Consider the following 22,093-nt stretch of genomic DNA (forward strand, 5'->3'; position numbering starts at 1 on the left):
TTAGTTCTATCTGAAATACAGTGCATAAAATTTCCATTAATTCAGAAAGTTAACTTAAAATTAGCAGCCCAGGGTTTAATGTTACAGAGAAAATTCACCATGTACATGTAGTACAGAACAATGTCAAGAGGTGAATGATCTGAAAGGCTGACAAAAAGAACCATCTGTGGACACTGCTGCCAAAAATCTTTGGTCTCTTGGGTAATTTTGTTTTTGCGACTGGAGGAGTTTCAGTGGTGCAAGTTTTCACTGAGCGATTGACAACTGTTGCCTGCAACATGGATGCAGCCTTGTAATATACTAAACTATACAGAATGACTCACATGTTTCAAAACTATCAGGTCATGAGAAATAAAAGCAGGAGCAAGCCATTCATTGTCTACTGTCTTTTCTCAGTGTGATAAAATCATAGCCCCACTTTTCACTTCAACACCACTTTCCTGCTGTAACTACATTTCCCATGATTTCCTTAAGATCCAAAGGTCGATTGATTTCTATCATATTCCATTTTTCATCTGTCTCTAAATTAAGTCAACACATTTTCAGACCAAGTCTTGGATTTGACAGGAATTAAAGTTTGCAATACATGATCTATTTTAGAACCACTGAATATTTCTGCTAATTTGGCTGACTGAGGGATATGGAATTGCAAAGAGCCATCTGAATTATTACTCCACCCAACTGGACAAAACAAGAATTACTTCAGTTTTTCTCACCTTAATTTAACAAAATGTCTTTCTTTCTGTTATAGATTTATCAACCTTTTTCTGAAAGACATCTATGACACTTATGTAAAATATCCCCTATGGTGTTTCATTACTCCCTGGGATTTGGCAGAAATTTTTATTATGTTTATCAATATCTTTTATCATGTTTTATTTTAATGGTCCATGATTCTGGACTGCAGCTCAAAAAGAAAAAGAATCAGAATCATATTTATTAATACTGACATATGTCATGAAATTTGTCATTTTGCAACAGCAGTGCGGTGCAATACAGAAAAAAAACTGTTATAATAAGAAAAATAAACAAACAAATAAATAAATAAATAAAAGTAGAGAAAAGTAGTGGGGTAGTGTTCAGGGATTCATGGCTTATTCAGAAATCTGATGGTGGAGCGAAAGAAGCTGTTCCTAAAATGTTGAGTATGTCTTCAGGCTCTTGTAGTCCCTCCCTATTGGCAGTAATGAGCAGAGGGCATGTCTTGGGCGATGGGCGTTCTTAATGATGGATGCCACCTTCTTGAGACATCGCCTTTTGAAGATATCCTTGATGGTGGACTGGCTAATGCCCATGATGGAGCCAAATGAATCTACAACCATTTGCAGCTTTTGTAGATGTACAGAAGAAACCTCTTCTGTAAATCTGCAGCACCAAACATCTTCATATGGAAGGAACTTGCACTTAATTACCCTTTCGTGGCAGTTAAAACTTCTCCTGATGGCATACTTGGAAATCTTACCTTTTTACGCATTTTTTTACTATTACCCATGCATATTTTGAATTAAACAGAATTATAAATGCCATCATTATCACTTGATTGGAGCAAACACGAATGGCAAAAATGTTAAAAAGGATGAACTAGGCTATCCATGCTATGAAGCACAATTCAGGAACTTTATTAAACCCGCAAACAGCATTTTCTGAGATGATTAGGTTCTGGAATGGTTCATCATGTGGAGAAAATAAGCAAGGGTTCCCATACAATGGAAATAGAGTATATAGATTCACAGAGTTATACAACATGGAAATAGGCTCTTCAGACAAACCCATTCATTCTGACTAAGATGTCTAAACCAGCTATTCCTATTTGGCCCATACCCATCTAAACTTTTTCTGTCTACATACTTGTCCAAGTGTCTTTTAAAGATTATAATTGTGCCCTCCTCTACAACTTCCTCTGGTAGCTCATTCTCTATATATCCATCATACTCAGTGTGAAACTGTTGGCCACAGGTCCCTTTTGATACTTGCTTTCTCACATTAAATCTACATCCTCTAGTTTTGGACTTGCTCAGCCTGGGAATAAGTCAGTGGACATAAAGCTTGTCTATGTCCCTCAAAGTGTAGAATGAGACGGTTCAGTGCCAACTCTGGGAATCCCTTTGCCCTGCTTATTTCCCTTTAACCTATGGTCTCTCACTTGCCCCTCAACTCTACCCTGATTCTCCTATCACAACACCCCCCCCACACACACACACACAAACACATACATTCACACACTGCGCACTATTACAGTCACCAATCAATTTGCCAGAATTAGTGTGTCATTTAGATGTGGGAGGAAACCAGAGCACCTGGGAAAAACCCTCAGTTGGTCACAAAGAGAAATTGCAAACTCCACATGGTTAGAACCTGTGGTCAGAACTGAACCTGCATCACTGGAGGAGTGAGGCAGCTCAACTGACTGTTATGACATTATGCCACCCAAGTCAAGGCAAATGATATGAGTCCCTAATTGGAATTATTTTCCAAATTTCTGTGAGTTGTACAGTGTGAGGCTGGAGAAGGTTAGGGAGGATGTGTATGCTGGGTGGGGAGGGGGGCAGTTATGGAATAAGGGATTTACGGAGTAGAAACAATACAATTACATAGAAGAATGTTAACTTTTGCATGAATATCAGAAATGGGAAGTAGCCAAAGACTCCCTAAAATGGAATGGTGAATGGTAGACCTGTGGATGTTCTCTATATCGATTTTAGTAGGGTATTTGCAATCAATTGCCCAATGAAACTAAGGCAGAGGGTAGTGGTTGATGAGACTTAATTCTGACAGGAAGTCTGTGACTAGTGTGTTCTACAGATAGCCATACAAGGATCTCTGCGGTTTGTGGTATATATATAAATGACCTGGATGAAAATATAGATTGGTGGTTTAGAAAGTTTTGCCAAAGTTTTCTGGTGTTGTGGATAGCATAGAATTCTGGCAAAGGATACAGCAGGCAATAGATCAGTTGTAGGTATGAGTGGAGAAATGGCGAATGGAGCTTAACCCAACCAAATGAAAAATGTTGCACTTTGGGAGATCAAATGCAAAGAGGCCCTTACTAGTGTTGATGTGCAGAGGGATCATGGGGTCCAAGTTCATCCTGCCCTGAACGTGGCTGCCCAGGTTGACGGGGTTGTGAAGAAAGCATATGAGATGCCTTTATTAGTTGAAGAGGCAGCAAGTTAATTTGCAGCTTTATAAAACTCTTGATAAGCTGCATCTGGAGAATTGCATTCATTTCTGATTGCACCATTATAAGAAGGATGTCAAAGCTTCTAGACGGTGTAGAAGAGGTTTAAAAGGATGCTGTCTGGATTAGAGGTCATGTGCTAAGAGAGGTTGAATGGACTTGGGTTGTTTTCTCGGGAGTGGTGAAGGCTGAGGAGAGATCTGATAGAGGCTTATAAGATTGTGAGAGGCATTGACAGAGTTGAGAGCCAGTATCTTTCTCCCAAGTTTGAAATGTTTAACTCCAGGTGGCATGTATTTAAAGTAAGAAGAGTTGAGTTCGGGAGAAATGTAAGGGGCAAACCTTTTACATGGACAATGGTGGGAATACACTGCCTGGCCTGGTGATGGAGGCAGACATGACAGGAATGTTCAAGAGACTTTTAGATGGGTACATGAATGTGCAGGAAGTAGAAGGATATGGACATTGTGTAGGAGGAAAGGGTTAGTTTAGCTGGGCATTTCATCATTAATTTAATTAGTTTGACACAACATTGTGGGCTGAAGGGCTTGTTCCTGTGTTGTACTGTGCTATGTCTTGGCTCAAAGCGGCGTCTATGTGTAAGCAAGGCACTATTAGAAAGGAATGATTCAAGAACCATTCTAAGTGTGGAAAACAGCCAGCAGGACAAACTGAATGTTCTCCAGTATCTCACATAAAAGTTGCTGGTGAATGCAGCAGGCCAGGCAGCATCTCTAGGAAGAGGTGCAGTTGACGTTTCAGGCCGAGACCCTTCGTCAGGACTAACTGAAGGAAGAGTGAGTAAGGGATTTGAAAGTTGGAGGGGGAGGGTGAGATCCAAAATGATAGGAGAAGACAGGAGGGGGAGGGATGGAGCCAAGAGCTGGACAGGTGATAGGCAAAAGGGATACGAGAGGATTATGGGGCAGGAGGTCCGGGAAGAAAGACAAGGTGGGGGGGGGGTGACCCAGAGGATGGGCAAGGGGTATATTCAGAGGGACAGAGGGAGAAAAAAGGAGAGTGAGAGAAAGAATGTGTGTATAAAAATAAGTAACAGATGGGATACGAGGGGGAGGTGGGGCATTAGCGGAAGTTAGAGAAGTCGATGTTCATGCCATCAGGTTGGAGGCTACCCAGACGGAATATAAGGTGCTGTTCCTCCAACCTGAGTGTGGCTTCATCTTTACAGTAGAGGAGGCCGTGCATAGACATGTCAGAATGGGAATGGGATGTGGAATTAAAATGTGTGGCCACTGGGAGATCCTGCTTTCTCTGGCGGACAGAGCATAGGTGTTCAGCAAAGCGGTCTCCCAGTCTGCGTCGGGTCTCGCCAATATATAAAAGGCCACATCGGGAGCACCGGACGCAGTATATCACCCCAGCCAACTCACAGGTGAAGTGTTGCCTCACCTGGAAGGACTGTTTGGGGCCCTGAATGGTGGTAAGGGAGGAAGTGTAAGGGCATGTGTAGCACTTGTTCCGCTTACACGGATAAGTACCAGGAGAGAGATCAGTGGGGAGGGATGGGGGGGACGAATGGACAAGGGAGTCGCGTAGGGAGCGATCCCTGTGGAATGCAGAGAGGGGGGAGGGAAAGATGTGCTTAGTGGTGGGATCCCGTTGGAGGTGGCGGAAGTTACAGAGAATGATATGTTGGACCCGGAGGCTGGTGGGGTGGTAGGTGAGGACCAGGGGAACCCTATTCCTAGTGGGGTGGCGGGAGGATGGAGTGAGAGCAGATGTATGTGAAATGGGGGAGATGCATTTAAGAGCAGAGTTGATAGTGGAGGAAGGGAAGCCCCTTTCTTTAAAAAAGGAAGATATCTCCCTTGTCCTAGAATGAAAAGCCTCATCCTGAGAGCAGATGCGGCGGAGACGGAGGAATTGCGAGAAGGGGATGGTGTTTTTGCAAGAGACAGGGTGAGAAGGGGAATAGTCCAGATAGCTATGAGAGTCAGTAGGCTTATAGTAGACATCAGTGGATAAGCTGTCTCCAGAGACAGAGACAAAAAGATCTAGAAAGGGGAGGGAGGTGTCGGAAATGGACCAGGTAAACTTGAGGGCAGGGTGAAAGTTGGAGGCAAAATTAATAAAGTCAACGAGCTCTGCATGCATGCAGGAAGCAGCGCCAATGCAGTCGTCGATGTAGCGAAGGAGAAGTGGGGGACAGATACCAGAATAGGCACGGAACATAGATTGTTCCACAAACCCAACAAAAAGGCAGGCATAGCTAGGACCCATACGGGTGCCCATAGCTACACCTTTAGTTTGGAGGAAGTGGGAGGAGCCAAAGGAGAAATTATTAAGAGTAAGGACTAATTCCACTAGATGGAGCAGAGTGGTGGGAGAGGGGAACTGATTAGGTCTGGAATCCAAAAAGAAGCATAGAGCTTTGAGACCTTCCTGATGGGGGATGGAAGTATATAGGGACTGGACATCCATGGTGAAAATAAAGCAGTGGGGGCCAGGGAACTTAAAATCATTGAAAAGTTTAAGAGCGTGAGAAGTGTCACGAACATAGGTAGGAAGGGATTGAACTAGGGGTGATAAAACCGTGTCGAGGTATGCAGAAACGAGTTCGGTGGGGCAGGAGCAAGCTGAGACAATAGGTCGGCCAGGACAGGCAGGTTTGTGGATCTTGGGTAGGAGGTAGAAACGGGAAGTGCAAGGTGTGTGAACTATAAGGTTGGTAGCAGTGGATGGGAGATCCCCTGAGCGGATAAAGTCGGTGATGGTGTTGTTTGCGTGCTCCAGTATCTGCAACATTTCATTAGTGTGACAGTTTTCCTCATTTTCTTCAAATTATTTGTGCTTTACTCTTATTTTCCCCTTTTCCGTTACATGTGTTTAGCATTAGCCCTTCTTTACCTTATGCACATTTCCCTTTCTAGTTTTTCACTTTGGCACTGCGCTGGAATTAAACCACACCACATGAGGGCTCAGTGCTAATTGGTGCCATGGACAGGGATTTCTTTTACACGTCACAACAAGACTTCCATGTTAATTGTGCTTATGAACCAGTTGGTAACCTCTATGTAAGGATATAGTGGATTGGTTCAAGCACCATTCCAAGAAGTTGAATGTAAGAAACTGGGCTGATGCTCCAATGAAATAGGAAGAGTGTCTGATGCTTTGGAGATCCTATCTTTCAGATGAGCTTCAATTGAATATATCTACCTCTCATTCATGTGAAGAAATGCAGTGCCCTGGCCAATTGTTGTCCCTCAGACAACAAATCTGGTCATCAGTTTGCTGTTTGTTGGAGCTTGCCATGCACATACTAGTGGCTTCACTAACAGAATAGCCATAATGATGATACTTCAAAAGTTTTAGGAATCTAAACAGCACATAAATAGTTGCATTCAGATTCTGTTTCAGAGAGTGAATGTCTCATTTGGTTTCAGATTAACCAACTATGGATAAACACATTATATATATATATATATATATAAATTCTATGTACTGCTGACTTTTCCAAAATTTGTTTTTTTTTTCATCTTTCTATTCAGCTTGTTGTTCTGTGTCCTCTTGCTATCACGACAGGATTAGAGCTGTGTTTTATTTGTTCATTCCCTCCAAGTTGGATGTGAAATACCCAATTTAAATTCCTTTGGCTGTGTATGGACCTCATTTCTGGTACATGCTACCTGCCATTTCACATTTACTGTATGACTCCCCTTTGCAGTTCACCAGATATTGACAATATAATCATTTAACCATTACCTTTTTTTGACACCTCATAGTAAGTGTGAACTTATTTTTCAGCAATAATGTCAGGACATAAATTGCAATCAAGTCTTGTACTATCTTCAACTGACGACTACTCACAACACTTGGATACCGATGAATGCCCCGATATCAGGTATGGGAGGTGATTTGTAAATGAAGATTTGTTATACATGAAAAATTACATTCTCCATCATAATTAGAGAGATGACTATAAGAAAATGCTTTGTGAAGAACCTAATTCAATTCTTTCACAAATATCCCATGGTAGTTGAATCCAGTCTATTACTATCAAGAGGATCAATAGACAACATAAAGGCATAAAATGTGAAATGTGAAGGGATATGTATGCTCACTTGTTAAGAATTATCTATGATGCATGTTCAGAATATGGACAAAAGATTCTGATTTCTCTGTACAATAATGACACTAACTATAAAAACAATTTGTGATTAGGCAGGGTTTTAGATGCTTCATCATATGTCAGAGATGCAGAAGAAAACACTAATATTGAGACAGAGAATGGAACAAGAGGGTCAACCAGGAATTTGGAAAATAAGGCACATTTTAATAAATTCTTCATGGAAGTGCAGAAGTAAAAGGGTCCCAGAAGGGAAGAGGGTAGGGTCTAGATTGCAAAACTGCAGCTGTCTAATGTGTAGGGGATTGTTTGAAAACTTACCATCATCATTAACTTTCAAGTACTTGTCCTCCCTCAAATATTTCAATATTGACTCTGACAGACAGTGGGGGCCTTTATGTGAAGAATAATAATGCATCTATACTAGACCTAAGTTTAAAGGTATCATTTGTAGAAGCATATATACTGTATATATTTCATTCTGACAACCCTTTTTCCATATCTGTCAAGAGGCCAAAAAAAGGTATCTTATTTTACCCTATTACATATAGGAAGGAAAGAGCTCATGTGACTTTATTTCCATGAGAGCAATGTCATTGGCCTTTACTACATTCATATAACAGATGAAAAACTAAAGATAATGGATTTTAGGCACAATGTCAAAATCCCACTAACCTTTCATTTGATTTTGGAAATCCATTGTCTTACCAATCTTTTTAGATTTTAATAATTGGATCATGACCCTAAGAAAGGAGGACATTGCAGAGATTTAGACAAGAAAAGCACAAAAATGGTAAAAATTATTGCATATAGTTATATGCAATAACCACTACTATTTAAAGCTTTTTTCCCACACTGATTATGCAATAAATCAATCTTATTAGTGCATAGGTAACTTTGATAAAGTATTGCTTATTCCAAAAATATCTGATTTAAATTCAGTAATGCTAACCAACCTTAATGCAATATGTACAGAATTCATTTTTACTGTGGAGTCACCAAAAGTGATGACACAGAGGGCAACCTATTAGTTATTGTTTTTCAATTAGACTTCACAGAATAACTGCTGACCAAGAAGAAGCCTTTAGGTTGGGTTCATAATGTTTTATTAACTTATATGACTATGTTGTGCAGCAAATTAAATAGCAAGAATGGTGTAATCATAATGAACAAATACAGGATGTCATGGAAAAGTGGAGCTGTGGTCAGCCATTGAACAGCAGAACAGACTTAGGGGCCTAAAATGTTGAATCGACATTGTTAGCAAAATGTGAATATGTTTGAGGACAGTGAAAATGGGTGTTCCATACAAAATGATGGGAAGGTTTACATTTGCATATGTTATGATTGCTGCATAATCTTTCATTTCCTTTGATTTGCTGAGTTTCATTGAATTAAAATGTTAAAACAGGGCATCAAATGCATGCAAAATTCAGTACTTCTCGGAACTATTGTTTAAGTTCAGTTGTTACTGGTATAGTTTTTTTTTGCTGTGGATATGTGTCTATTATTGTGGGAAGCCAAGTTTCCATGAGAAGGGAGAAGTTTATCAATCCCCAAAAGCATGTAAATTCAGATAGTCCATAAACCTACTTCCAGCATATATTTCAGTCTCAAGCCTTTCACTTGTCATATATTTTGTTTTGCTAAGGTATTATGTATCCAAAGCATTTATTTTTTGTAATAACTGTACTTTCCCATTAATAGTCTGAATATCATTTTTATTACTTATTTGTGCAACTCTATTTATTAAATCAAGAATATTTCTTATGTTCTTTGTCAATATTTTCCTTTGTGTACTTTTGATTAAAACTGCAGCTAAAATATTAATCAATATTGCACTGTGTCCAATATGGAATGTTAAATCATTATCTGAATGAGAATGAGAATAATTGATTTTATCTTTGAAAGTGCAATGAAATAAATGATGGTGGATTGGTTTCTCAGTCAGTCTCATAATTAGCACTGTAATATATGCACAGTAGATTTGAGACCAGACCAAATATAACCAATTTAATAATTTTTCCAAATTACTAAATTAGTTTGCTTATGTGTAAAAATCTTGATGTAAAATTCCATTAAGTTTTCATTCTGGTAGTTGCTAGCCAGTCAATTTTTATCTGTGGGGCTTCATTCTGGAAACAGCTCCAGTGATTAATGTAATCATCTCTTCGTGACTACTTATGTCAATATTCCGTGCAGAATTCATGCTATAGTGCTCAAAGACAATACATAAGACCACTAAAATTGTTCAATTACTTCTACGTGACTGAGAATGCATTGACAGAGTAAGGCCTGTATTATTTGAGGGTGCTGAAAACCTTGTAACTTAGTTTGGTTGTAAACATTTTTTTCCCGAAAACATTCTCTATTCCTTTTTTCATTTTGGCCTCAAAGAGATCCGAATTAAGTTGAGGTATCTTGAAACATTATATAACATGGCTCCCAGAGATGTGCAAAATATCCCAATGAATGCACACCACCCTTATCTACACACGATATAAAGGAGAGAACTGTGAAAGCTAGAAAACTGAAATAAAATCCAAAGATGCTGAACCAGGAAGCACTTGTGATGAAGGAAAAATAGGGTAAATGTTTCAGACAAGATGACCATTCATGGAATTATCATACGTGAAATAAGCACACAAATTAAAACAGCATTTAGTAAACACTTAAATATTTATTTGGTCATTTTCAACTAGATATTAAGACCAAAGAGTTTAAATAATTTATTTTAACTATAAGAGGCTACAATAGGCAATAATACTAAAAACAGAAGTTCACCTTTCAAAGACAATATAGCTTTAGATCATATCAACTCTTTGACTTCTGAAATAGTTCTTAATCAAAATAATGTCAGTTTTTTTTTATCAGGACATACCCCTTTGCTCTAATTGAGAATGAGCAATGAAAGGCAGACGACGAGAAAATGCAGAACCACCCTTCTGGAAAATGGGTGATAAAAGGGGACTGTATTTTAACCAGAAGCCCTTCCATATTTACAGATAAAACATGGAACCTGCTGCGAACAAGTCTACGTTTCCTTGCTCAGAATTTAAGAAATTGCTTTTCAAATACCACTTCCTTATCCCCAGAGACTTAAGACACAATGAGAGCTCCTTGCCTAAGAAACATCTTTTGGTATTAGCTTATCTATTTCCCTAACAATACAATTACTGTATTTAAATTATAATCGGCACTATGGACTGGCTAACCGCAAAATAGCGCTGAGCTAAAATGGCTACCGATTTTTAATTTTGCTTACGTTGATTTAAATCGGTCAGAAATCATCCAAACGACTTCCCTACTCGTGCAATTTACAGATTCATAACGCGCAACCGAGTATTGAGACACTTCAATTATATTTGCCTCAACTATTCTTGAATGATGTCTTGTGTTGCTTTCCCTCAACAAAGAATATTGCAAAATATTAGTCACTGGGCTTAATTCGTTTCCCCCCTCTAGATAGAGCTTATGAACAAATGCGTATCATATACAATTACAAAATTGATTCGAATCTGTTTCGCTGTCGTTCGTGTTATTATTTTTATTGCACTTTCTTGACAAAACACAAATAAATAGCGACCACGGGTAATGAAATACCTCCGCCCCCACATTTACAATACAACAGGGACCATTGACTAGTGACATCTTACACATACCCTGACAATTCACCATACAAAACACAGTCCAGCCGTCTTGTGTCAGTCCGGAGCCCAGTCTCTCAGCATGCACCAGTGTTAAGTCAGTAGGCCCCCTTATCTTTGAAAACATTTTTTCAGCTGAACTTGGTCAACCACTTCTGATAGTGGCCCACCAGTTGTCCTCACGTCAAGTTCCTGCGTCGATTTGCTGCTCCCGCCCTGAGTAGACTTCCACCTCAGCAACACCACCTTCTTAAAGTATTTCACGGTGTTGTTTTTAACCGTCACAAAAAACACTGTATTAATCATACTGTTGCTCATGGCAATGCACTCAACCATGTAAAACACCGCTATGTAGTGTTTCTCTTTCAGAACAAGGGTCGGATAGAAATCTCGAACAATTGTAAATCCATAATAAGGCGCCCAACATAATATAAAAACAGTTAGAATGCCCAGGAGCATGAGCACGGTCTTCCTCCTGCTCCTCAGCCGTCTCCTGATCTGGTCAGTCTCGTAGCCCGGCACGCGCTTAAACCACAGCTCTTTGGAGATCTGAGCATAGCAGAGACCCATGGTGATCGAGGGTCCCACGAACTGCAGGAGAAAGATGAACAGGAAGTACGACTTGTAGGATATTTGCTGGTCGGTGGGCCAGATTTGGCCGCAGAAGACCTTGTCCTGAGCATGGGTGTGAGGAATGATGGTCTCGGCGGCGAAGTAGGCGGATGGGATGGCCATGAGCAGGGAGCCGAGCCACACCACACCGATCAGCACACAGGCAGTCTGATAATTCATTCGAGGCTTCAGTGGGTGCACGATCGCCAGATACCTGGGGTAAAGAGAAGGAACACGAGAAACCATAAAAATACAGTTTTGTAATTTAGAACCGCCGAATCACCCCATCAAACGGTAATGCGCCGCTATAAGACATCCCAATTCGTCCAAAACAATACAAATTTTCACTACTTTATAACTATTTCGCATCTAAACCCATTAATACATAATCCACAGTTTGCCGCTATATCAGAAAGTAATTAAACTCCATAAGACTGGTGTTGAAACTCCAGGATACTCGAAAATTTAACAATACTGTCATATGCCATGAGAACTCATTATTAGATGATCTACTACTAAATCAATTACTGTATTAATATCGTAATCTATCAGAAAGTAAGGCTGATCAACACCTCCAACCCACTAACCCATCCGTCCTCACCCCGACCACCATTACTTTATCATTTCCTGTCAGTTTCACCTTATGTACAGACACTTCTGTGATTGGCGTCACTTTATGGGCATACAATCAATCTAGGTATATGTTATCTTATTATTTATATTTCTTATGTGTTTTTTGTGTGTTTTTGTGTGGCATCGGATCCAGAGTAATAATTATTTCGTTCTCCTTTTCATTTGTGTACTGGAAATGACATTAAACAATCTTGAATCTTGAGTCTTGAATCTAGCAATACGTGCGACAGTCCATCGCGAACATAATCTTTCCCCGTGTGACACTGTTATCCGCAGCTATACGCCAAGATATGTATCCCCCACTCCCACCCCGTAAGTAGTTATTTATTGCCATATCACCGTACGCGAGATTTTTAAAATATATTTTAAAAAATGTACAGGAACTGAATGTAAATTCACTCGAAAGAAATTAAAGCGCAAAGTGATGATTTTTTTTGTTGGAGTGGAAACAACACACAGGGGTATCCGGAGAAGGGATCCAAGACTCAGAGTTTATAAACGCCTAAAACAAATTAGTGTTGCTAAGGAGACAACACCGGAATGGCCTAAGCAACTCAGCAGCATGTCTAGCGAGATTAACCATCCAACCTAAACGTCTTTCTCTGCAGGGGCTGCCTGGCCTGCTGCACAGTCCAGCATTCTGCGCTCAGCAACACGAGACTTTACACGGTTGAGTGGAAGGGACCGTTTAAAAACAAAACACTCTTTCATTTGGTGTGAAACGGCAGGTCTAACGTTTCGCTAAGGAGGGGGGGGGAAATGCGGACTTCATCTTACAGCCTGGACAAACGGAAGGTGGTGGTGTTTGGGGGGGGGAGGTTGTAGGGGGAGGATAAGCAGAAAGAAAGAGTAAGACAGGGAATTCTCTGCCATCCGGATACTTTGTTGTTGACGGAACCGCCTCTGGTTCTGCATTATCTTTGTGAAAGTTGAAGATTTCAGAGAAGAAAGTGCCATCTGGTGCTGATGGCATTCAGCGTGATCGATGAAAACGCGTGAAATGGAAATCATTTTCCTCTCAAAACTGGGTTGCGTTTAGAGTGCCGTGTGCAAGAAATTGTAAAATTGTTTCACTAAGGAAAATAAGCCACGTGGATCAAAATGAATGACATAGATTCATTCACAACATTCACCACTGTTCACTCACACCCATCATTCTGATCGAAGCGTGGTTGCCGCGGCTTCTCCTTGTTCGACTATTTTTTGTGTGTGAAGACTCACCGATCTATGGCAATGGCCAGGAGTGCATTTGTGGACACGTACAGAGAAACGGTCCGGAGGTAATTGACTGAGGCACAGAGAATGTGGCCGTGCTCCCACGACAGCTGCTTCACCACGTAGTAATCCATCTCAAAGGGGCAGCACACGATGGCAACCACGAAATCCGAGATGGCCAGGTTGGCGATGAGCAAGTTCGTTAGGTTTCGGAGCTTCTTACAGCGAGCGAGGGTGGCGATGAAGATGAAGTTACCAACACCGCAGATGAGCATGATGCAGACTAACGCGACCCCGACTACCGTCCTGGCCGCCCTGAAGGTCTGGTCTGCCGTGAAGTCCTGCTTCTCCGACCGTAAAACATCGTAATCGGAGTCATCGCAGCTCAGATTCTGAGACCGGAGCAGATTTCTCAAATCCAGCTGGTCGGAGTAGGTCTGGTAAACTTCGAGGAAGTCGTTGCACCGGTCCCCCATTGTAGCATCGATTTTAGTCCCGACGTTTCAAAGCAGAAAGCACTACAAACATAAATAACAGATAAATATTTAGATAGTGAGCGGCAGCTGGAGGTATAGTATAAATTATTACAGCCAGGAAGACGAACCGACTGTAAATATTTACAATCACTCGCTAAAGAAACTTCAGTGTTGTTTAAAAAAAGATCAACGGTAAATTCTACTTCGGTAATAAATCTGGGGGAGAATACAAAGTAATTTTGCAAGAGAAGTTTTTACCTCATTATTTTCATAATGGCGATATGCAACAGAGGTAGTGATATAGAACCAAATTTATATTTAATTTTCTGAGAAAAAATATTTGAGGCGACAGAAATGCAGTATTTAGCTGATTTTGTTTTCAATATTGACCACACACATTAGCGATTTCATTAACATTTATCCGAAGTCTCAGAAATCAGAAATTAATGCATACTGAAAGAACAAAATTTCAATTATTGAACATTATAATTAAAAAGATCCACCAGCTTTGCTTTTAATCCGTACAGCTCTTGTGCGAAATTCACTGCTTATAAGGGGGAAATCTTCCGTTACCATTACTAAAGAGTTTTATCCAGTTTTCCAAGCCTTGTTCTGTCACTCGACCTCGCCACTTCAGCCCCCGGCGTGGGTCTGTCGATTGTACTTGGCCATAACGTTTTCTTGACCAACGTCTTCGCCTCACGCAGTGCGCCAGTGCCTGGGGGAAAGAACAATGCAAGGTTCGACAGATAAAGGAGACAGTGGATTTTGTTGCATCAGATTTATTGCGGAGGACAACTTCTGGCCAAAATCAATGGCAAATATCAACAAAGCGAAGCCTCCGACGCAATTCCCCCACAATTGAAACTGGCCTTTTGTACACCTGAGACACCCCTTTTGCGATTCCAAAGCGTAAAAGCGCTTAGGTTGCAATTATAAACTGACCAAAGATGTGTCGAGTTTCATTTTTGAATGCTGTTCGGAATCTGGAGACATTGCTCATTTGGCGCTGCTTTTCAATATTTGATAGTCTCTCCCAATACTGGTGTTCAACTGGTTATCGGCGAAGCAATGCTAAATTAATTGCAACATACACAAAATGCTGGAGGACTCTGCAACAAGAGAAAATCTGCGAGTGCTGGAAATCCGAGCAAGGCACACAAAATGCTGAAGGAACTCTGCAGGCCAGGCAGCATCTATGGTAACAAAAAAGTACAATGGATGTTTCGGGCCGAACACTTCGGCAGGACTCCGAGGAAGGGTCTCGGTCCGAAATAATGACTTTTCGTTTCCATAGATGCTGCCAGACCTGCGAGGTCTCTCCACCATTTTGTATGTGTGCTGCTTCGGATTTCCAGCATCTGCAGAATTTCTCATGAACTCAACTAAATGGCTAAAATGTTATTTATCAAGGACTTACTTTGTAATTCTGTGACAGTCCATCACAGGTTCTGACTCCCATTAGTTATTATCCCCCTTCATCTACCGAGGTAGCGGGGCCATCTCTCTGGCATTTGAGACAGAAGGGGATATTTTCAATGTCCACCGCAAATGATTTATTTGATGTCTCATTTGATGCCCCAGTACAGTACAGTTTTGAGGGAATTCTGCGATATTAGAAGTGTCGTTTTTCCCAATGAGATGTCGATTTCGTAGATGGGCGTAAAAGATCCATGACACGCATTTCAGCAACAGCAGTGGAAATCTGTTGTGTATCATTGCCAACCAATATTTAGCCTCATATGACTTCATGAATAAAATAAATTTCTCATTATAGATTTAAGGGAAAATTACCTTTTCTAAACTTGACTTGTCTCCTATGTTACAAGAGCGTAACACTTAATTGGGTGGAAAGTATTTTGGAATTCTGTATTGCTATGAATGGTGCTACATGAAGCATGAAGTAAAAGAAAATTATAGACTTATTATCTTTCAAAGGAAGAAAATAGTTTGGAGAAGGATTGATGGAATAATGAGATTTTTTGAGTTATCATCATACATTAACACCTACAAAGACTCTACATGCAATCATCTCATGGAGTCATACTTCCTTACTAATGGAATGACACTGAGGTTCTGAATGCCCATTCACCGATTTGATCGCTTTTGTTGTGATTTCTTGCTTAACAGATAGGGTTGTGTCAATGCTGCTTCAAACAAGTGTTGAACGATAGATCCTACAGAAGGTAGTTAGCTTTGGCTATGGGTTCTTTGAGACTGCAGCTGCACAGACTGTGGTATTAGTGTTGTGATGTGCAAATGGAAAGTAAAACTAAAATCTGCATTTGTTCATCAGAAGCAGAAAATGGAGCAGGAAATGAGTCATTGCCTGCTCCAGAAATATGGGCGGTATTGTGGCTATGCGTTCTACTTTTGCTGAAGATTATTGCATGGCACTTTTGATTGTGAATATTACTTGCCTTTATTATTAGCCCTCACCTAAATGTTGCCAGTTAATGCTGTAGGTGTTGGTTGCTTCATCTGCTGAGGAGTTGCAAATATAATTAAACATTCTGCAATCATCAACATGTACTCTCATCTTGAGCCATGATGGAAGTCTTTGATGAACCAGCTGAATACGGTTGGGCCTAGGACACTTGCGACTAATATCAAAGAAGATACTGAAAGCTTTTTTAAGTATGTAAAGGGTAAAAGAGAGTTGAGGGTAGATATAGGACCAATAGAAAATGACGCTGGAGATATTGTAATGAGATGGCAGAGGAACTGAATGCATATTTTGCATCAGTCTTCACAGTGGAAGACATCTGCAGTATACCAGACATCCAAAAACGTCAGAGAAGTGGAGTACGTGCAGTGAAAATTATGACTGAGAAGGTGCTCAGGAAGCTTAATGGTCTGAGGGTAGATAAATCTCCTGGACCTGATGGAATGCACCCTTGGGTTCTGAAGGAAGTAGCTGGAGAGACTGCGGAGGCATTAACGATGATCTTTCAAGAATGGATAGATTCTGGCATTGTACCGGATGACTGGAAAATTGCAAATGTTACTCTGCTATTTAAGGAGGGGGAGAGGCAGCAGAAAGGAAACTATAGACCTGTTAGCCTGACATCAGTGGTTGGGAAGTTGTTGGAATCGATTATTAGCGATCAAATTATGGAGTCCCTGGAGGCCCATGACAAGATAGGCCAAAGTCAGCATGGTTTCCTGAAAGGAAAATCCAGCCTGACTAAGCTACTGCAATTTTTTGAGGAAATTACAAGCAGGGTAGACAAAGGAGAAGCAGTAGATGTGGTGTACTTGGATTTTCAGAAGGCCTTTGACAAGGTGCTGCACATGAGGCTGCTCAGCAAGATAAAAGCCTATGGAATTACAGGGGAATTACCAGCATGGGTGGAGCATTGGCTGATCGGCAGAAAAAAGAGAGTGGGAATAAAGAAATCCTATTCTGGCTGGCTTCCACAGCCAGTGGAGTTCCACAGGGGTCGGTGTTGGGACCGCGGCTTTTTACGACGTATATCAATGATTTGGACTATTGGATTAATGGATTTGTGGCTAAATTTGCCAATGATACAAAGATAGGTGGAGCAGTGGGTAGTGTTGAGGAAACAGAAAGCCTGCAGAGAGACTTAGATAGTTCAGGGGAATGGGCAAAGAAGTGGCAAATGAAATGCAACGTTGGAAAGGGTATGGTCATGCACTTTGATGGAAGAAACAAACAGGCAGACTATTATTTAGATGGTGAGAGAATTCAAAATGCAGAGATGCAAAGGGACTTGGGAGTTCTTGTGCAGGATACCTTAAAGGATAACCTCCAGGTTGAGTCAGTGGTGAAGAAGGCAAATGCAATGTTCGTATTCATTTCTAGAGGTTTATAATATAAAAGCAGGGATGTGATGTTGAGGCTCTGTAAGGCACTCGTGAGACCACACTTGGAGTATTGTGTTGCAGTTTTGGGCTCCTATTTTAGAAAGGATGTACTGACATTGGAGAGGGTCCAGAGAAGATTCACAAGAATGATTCCAGGAATGAAAGTGTTACCATATGAGGAACGTCTGGCAGCTCTTAGGCTGTATTCCCTGGAGATCAGGAGAATGAGGGGGGAATTTCAAAGAAACATTCCGAATGTTAAAAGGCCTGAACAGATTAGATATGGCAGAGTTATTTCCCATGTTGGGGAAGTCTAGGACAAGAGGGCACAAATTCAGGATTGAAGGACATCCATTCAGAACAGAGATGTGGAGAAATTACTTTAGTCAGAGAGTGGTAAATCTGTGGAATTTGTTGCCATGAGTGGCTGTGGAGGCCAAGTCATTGGGTGCATTTAAGGCATAGATAGATATGTTCTTGATTAGCCAGGATATCAAAGGGTATGGGGAGAAGGCAGGGGAGTGGACATGACTGGAAGAATTGGGTCAGCCCATGATTGAATGGTGGAGCAGACTCGATGGGCCAAATGGCCTACTTCTGCTCCTATATCTTATGGTCTTATGGTCTTACTTCCTTGAGGAACTCCTGCAGAGATGTCCTAATGCTGGGATGATTGAACGGAAACCACCACAGCCATATACTACACTTAGTGCAAGCTAACCACAAGGGTATTTTTGCTGTAATGTCCATTATCTACGCAGAATCAAAATCTGAGTCAGGTTTATTTTCACAGACATAAATTGTGAAATGTGTTGTTTTACAGCAGCAGTGCAGTGCAGATATTAATAATTAATATACATTACAATAGCTGGAGCTGCAGATGGATGACCTTTGGCACATTCGGGAGAATGAGGAGGTGATAGGAGCTACAGGGAGGTAGTTACCACTATGTGGCAGGAGGAAAGTACATGGGTGACGATCAGCAGAAAGAAGGGAGTAGGCAGCCAGAGCAGAGTACCCCTGTGGCTGTTCCCCTCAATAATAAGTATACTGTCGGGGGGAGTTGATCTAACAGGGGAAATGATTGGATGTCTGCCACTGAATCAGGCTCTGTGGCTCAGAGGGGAAGGAGGGAAAAGAGAAGTGCAGTAGTGATAGGGAATTCCATAGTTAGAGAAATGGTCTAGGGATTCTGTGGGTATGAAAGAGACACCTGGATGGTGTGTTGCCTCTCAGGTGCCAGGGTCAGGGATATCCTGGTTCAAGTCTACAGCTAGAAGTCATGGTACATATTGGTATAAACAGCATAGGTAGGAAAAGGGAGGAGGTCCTGAAGAGAGAATACAGAGAGTTAGGTAGAAAGCGGAAAAGCAGGACCTCACAAGTAGGGATCTCTGGATTGCTGCCTGTGCCATGTTCCAGTGAGGGTGAGAATAGGACGATTTGGCAGGTGAATGTGTGGCTGAGGATTTGGTGCAGGGGGCAGGGTTTCAGATTTCTGGATCAATAGGATCTGTTTTGGAGAAGGTATAACCTGTAAAAAGAGGACGGGTTACACTCAAGGGGCACCAATATCCTTGAGAGTGGGCTTGCTGCAGCTGTTGGGGAGGGTTTAAGCTAATTTGGCAGGGAGATTGGAACCAGAGTGATAGGGCTGAGGATGGGGCAGTTGATATTTATAAGTAGATTTACTGTAAGTAGTGAGACTGTAAGGAAGGACAGGCTGATGATAGGGCAAAATTGCAGTAAGTGGGATGAGTAGAACTATGACCAGGGAGCAAAATGGTAAAATGTGATGAATACAGGACTAAAGGTGTTATACTTGAATGGACACAGTATACAGAATAAGGTAGATGATCTTGCAGCACAGATAGAATTTGTTATCACTGAGCCATGGCTGAGGGAAAATTATAGCTGGGAGCTTAACATCCAATGATACACATTGTATTGAAAGGACAGGCGGTAGGTAGAGGGGTTGGGTGGCTCTCTTGGTAAAAAAATGAAATCAAATCCTTAGAAAGAGGTTTATAGAATCAGAAGGTGTAGAATATTTGTGGGTAGAGTTGAGAAACTGCAAGATTTAAAAGACCCTGAAGGGAACTATTTAAAGGCCTCCATACAACAGCCAATATGTTGGGCACAAAATACAATGGGAAATAGAAAAGGAATTCAAAAAGGCAATGTTACAATAGTCATGGGGGATTTCAATATGCAGATGGATGGGAAAAATCAGGATGGTACTGGATTCTAAGAGAGGAAATTTGTAGAATGCCTACAAGATGACTTTTTAGAGCAGCTTGTGGCTAAACCAACTAGGGAAAAGGCAAATCTGTATTGGGTGTTGTATAATGAACCAGATTTGATTAGGGAACTTAAGGTAAGGGAACTCTTAGGAAACAGTGATCAAGATGTGATAGAATATGATGACACAAAGTTTGGGGGTGTTGTGGATAGTGTGGAGGGCTGTCAGAGGTTACAGCAGGACATTGATAGGATACAAAACTGGGCTGAGAAGTGGCAGATGGAGTTCAATCCAGATAAGTGTGAGGAGGTTCATTTTGGTAGGTCATATATGATGGCAGAATATAGCATTAATGATCAGACTCTGGGCAGTGCGGAGGATTAGAGGGATCTTGGGGTCTGAGTCCATAGGACACTCAAAGCAGCTGTGCAGGTTGACTCTGTGGTTAAGAAGGCATATGGTGTATTGGCCTTCATCAATCGTGGAATTGAATTTAGGAGCCGAGAGGTAATGTTGCAGCATATAGGACCCCGGTCAGACCCCACTTGGAGTACTGTGCTCAGTTCTGATCACCTCACTACAGGAAGGATGTGGAAACCACAGAAAGGGTGCAGAGGAGATTTACAACGATGTTGCCTGGATTGGGGAGCATGCCTTATGAAAACAGGTTGAGTGAACTTGACCTTTTCTCCTTGGAACAACGGAGGATGAGAGGTGGCCTGATAGAGGTGTATAAGATGATCAGAGGCATTGATCATGTGGATAGTCAGAGGCATTTTCCCCAGGGCTGAAATGGCCACAAGAGGACACAGGTGCTGGGGAGTAGGTACAGAGGAGATGTCAGGGGTACTTTTTTTACGCAGAGAGTGGTGAGTGCGTAGAAAGGGCTGCCGGCAACGGTGGTGGAGGCAGATACGATAGGGTCTTTTAAGAGACTTTTGGATAGGTACATGGAATTTAGAAAAATAGAGGGCTATGGGTAAGCCTAGTAACTTCTAAGGTATGGATATGTTCGGCACAACCTTGTGGGCCGAAGGGCCTGTATTGTGCTGTAGGTTTTCTATGTTCTATGTTCTAATTCACCCTGAGTTTGAGAGGGAAAAGCTAAAGTCAGATGTATCAGTATTACAGTGGAGTAAAGGGAATTTCAGAAGCATGAGAAAGGAACTGGCTGAAGTTGACTGGAGAGGGACACTAGCTTGGATGATGGCAGCACAGCAATGGCTGGAGTTTCTGGAGACAACTCAGATGGTGCAAGATAGATACGCCCCAAAGAAGAAGTATTCTAAAGGGAGGATAAGGCAACTGTGGCTAACTAGGAAAGTCAAAAACAGCATAAAATCAAGAGGGAGGGCATATATTATAGCAAAAATTACTGGGAAGTTAAAGGAATGGGAAGCTGTTAAAAACCAACATAAGGCAACTGAAAAAGCCATAAGTAGAGAAAAGACAAAATATGAAGCTAATCTAACCAATAATATCAACAAGGATACCAAAGTTTTTTTTCAGATGTACAGTATAAAGAGAAAAAAAAGAGGCAAAGGTGAATATTGGACCAGTGGAGAGGTAGTAATGGGGAAGAAAGAAATATTGGATGAAATTAATAAGTATTTTGTGTCAGTTTTCACTCTGGAAGTCACTAGCATAAGCCAGAAATTCAAGAATGTCATGGGACAGAAATGAGTGAGGTTGCTGTTACTAAGGAGAAAGTGCTTGGGAAGCTGAAAAGTCTAAAGGTAGATAAATCACCTGAAGCTGATGGACTACACCTCAGGGTTCTGAAAGAGGTAGCTGAAGAGATTGTGGAGACATTAGGAGTGAGCTTTCAAGAATCGTGAATTTTTAGAATTTTTCCGAAGACTGGAAATTACAAATGTCCTTATACTCTTCAAGGAGGAAGGGAGGCAGAAGAAGGGAAATTATAGGCGAGTTAGCCTGACTTCAATGGTTGGGAAGACATTGGAGTCCATTGTTAAGGATGAGGTTTTGAGGTATGGAGGCACATGATAAAATAGGCCAAAGCCAGCATGGTTTCCTTAAGGGGAAATCTTGCCTGATAAATCTGTTGGAATCCTTTGAGCAAATAATAGGCACGATAGTCAAAGGAGAGTAAGTGGAAATTGTTTATTTAGATGTTCAGAATGTCTTTGACAAGGTGCCACACATGAGGCTGCT

At 41.2% G+C, this 22,093-nt stretch overlaps 1 protein-coding gene across 1 annotated transcript; it reads right to left on the bottom strand.

Annotated features, from left to right (window-relative positions):
• Positions 1-11,023: 11,023 nt before the first annotated feature.
• prokr1b (prokineticin receptor 1b) lies at positions 11,024-21,662 on the bottom strand (the record flags this gene model as incomplete). Its single annotated transcript, XM_063057268.1, has 3 exons — positions 11,024-11,738; positions 13,379-13,748; positions 21,620-21,662. Coding segments are annotated over 3 exons (1,128 nt in total), but the record flags the coding sequence as incomplete, so codon positions are not given.
• Between the last annotated feature and the right edge of the window lie 431 nt (positions 21,663-22,093).

This window comes from Mobula hypostoma, chromosome 8 (genome assembly GCF_963921235.1).
Source record: "Mobula hypostoma chromosome 8, sMobHyp1.1, whole genome shotgun sequence".
In the NCBI taxonomy this organism is placed as follows: Eukaryota; Metazoa; Chordata; class Chondrichthyes; order Myliobatiformes; family Myliobatidae; genus Mobula; species Mobula hypostoma.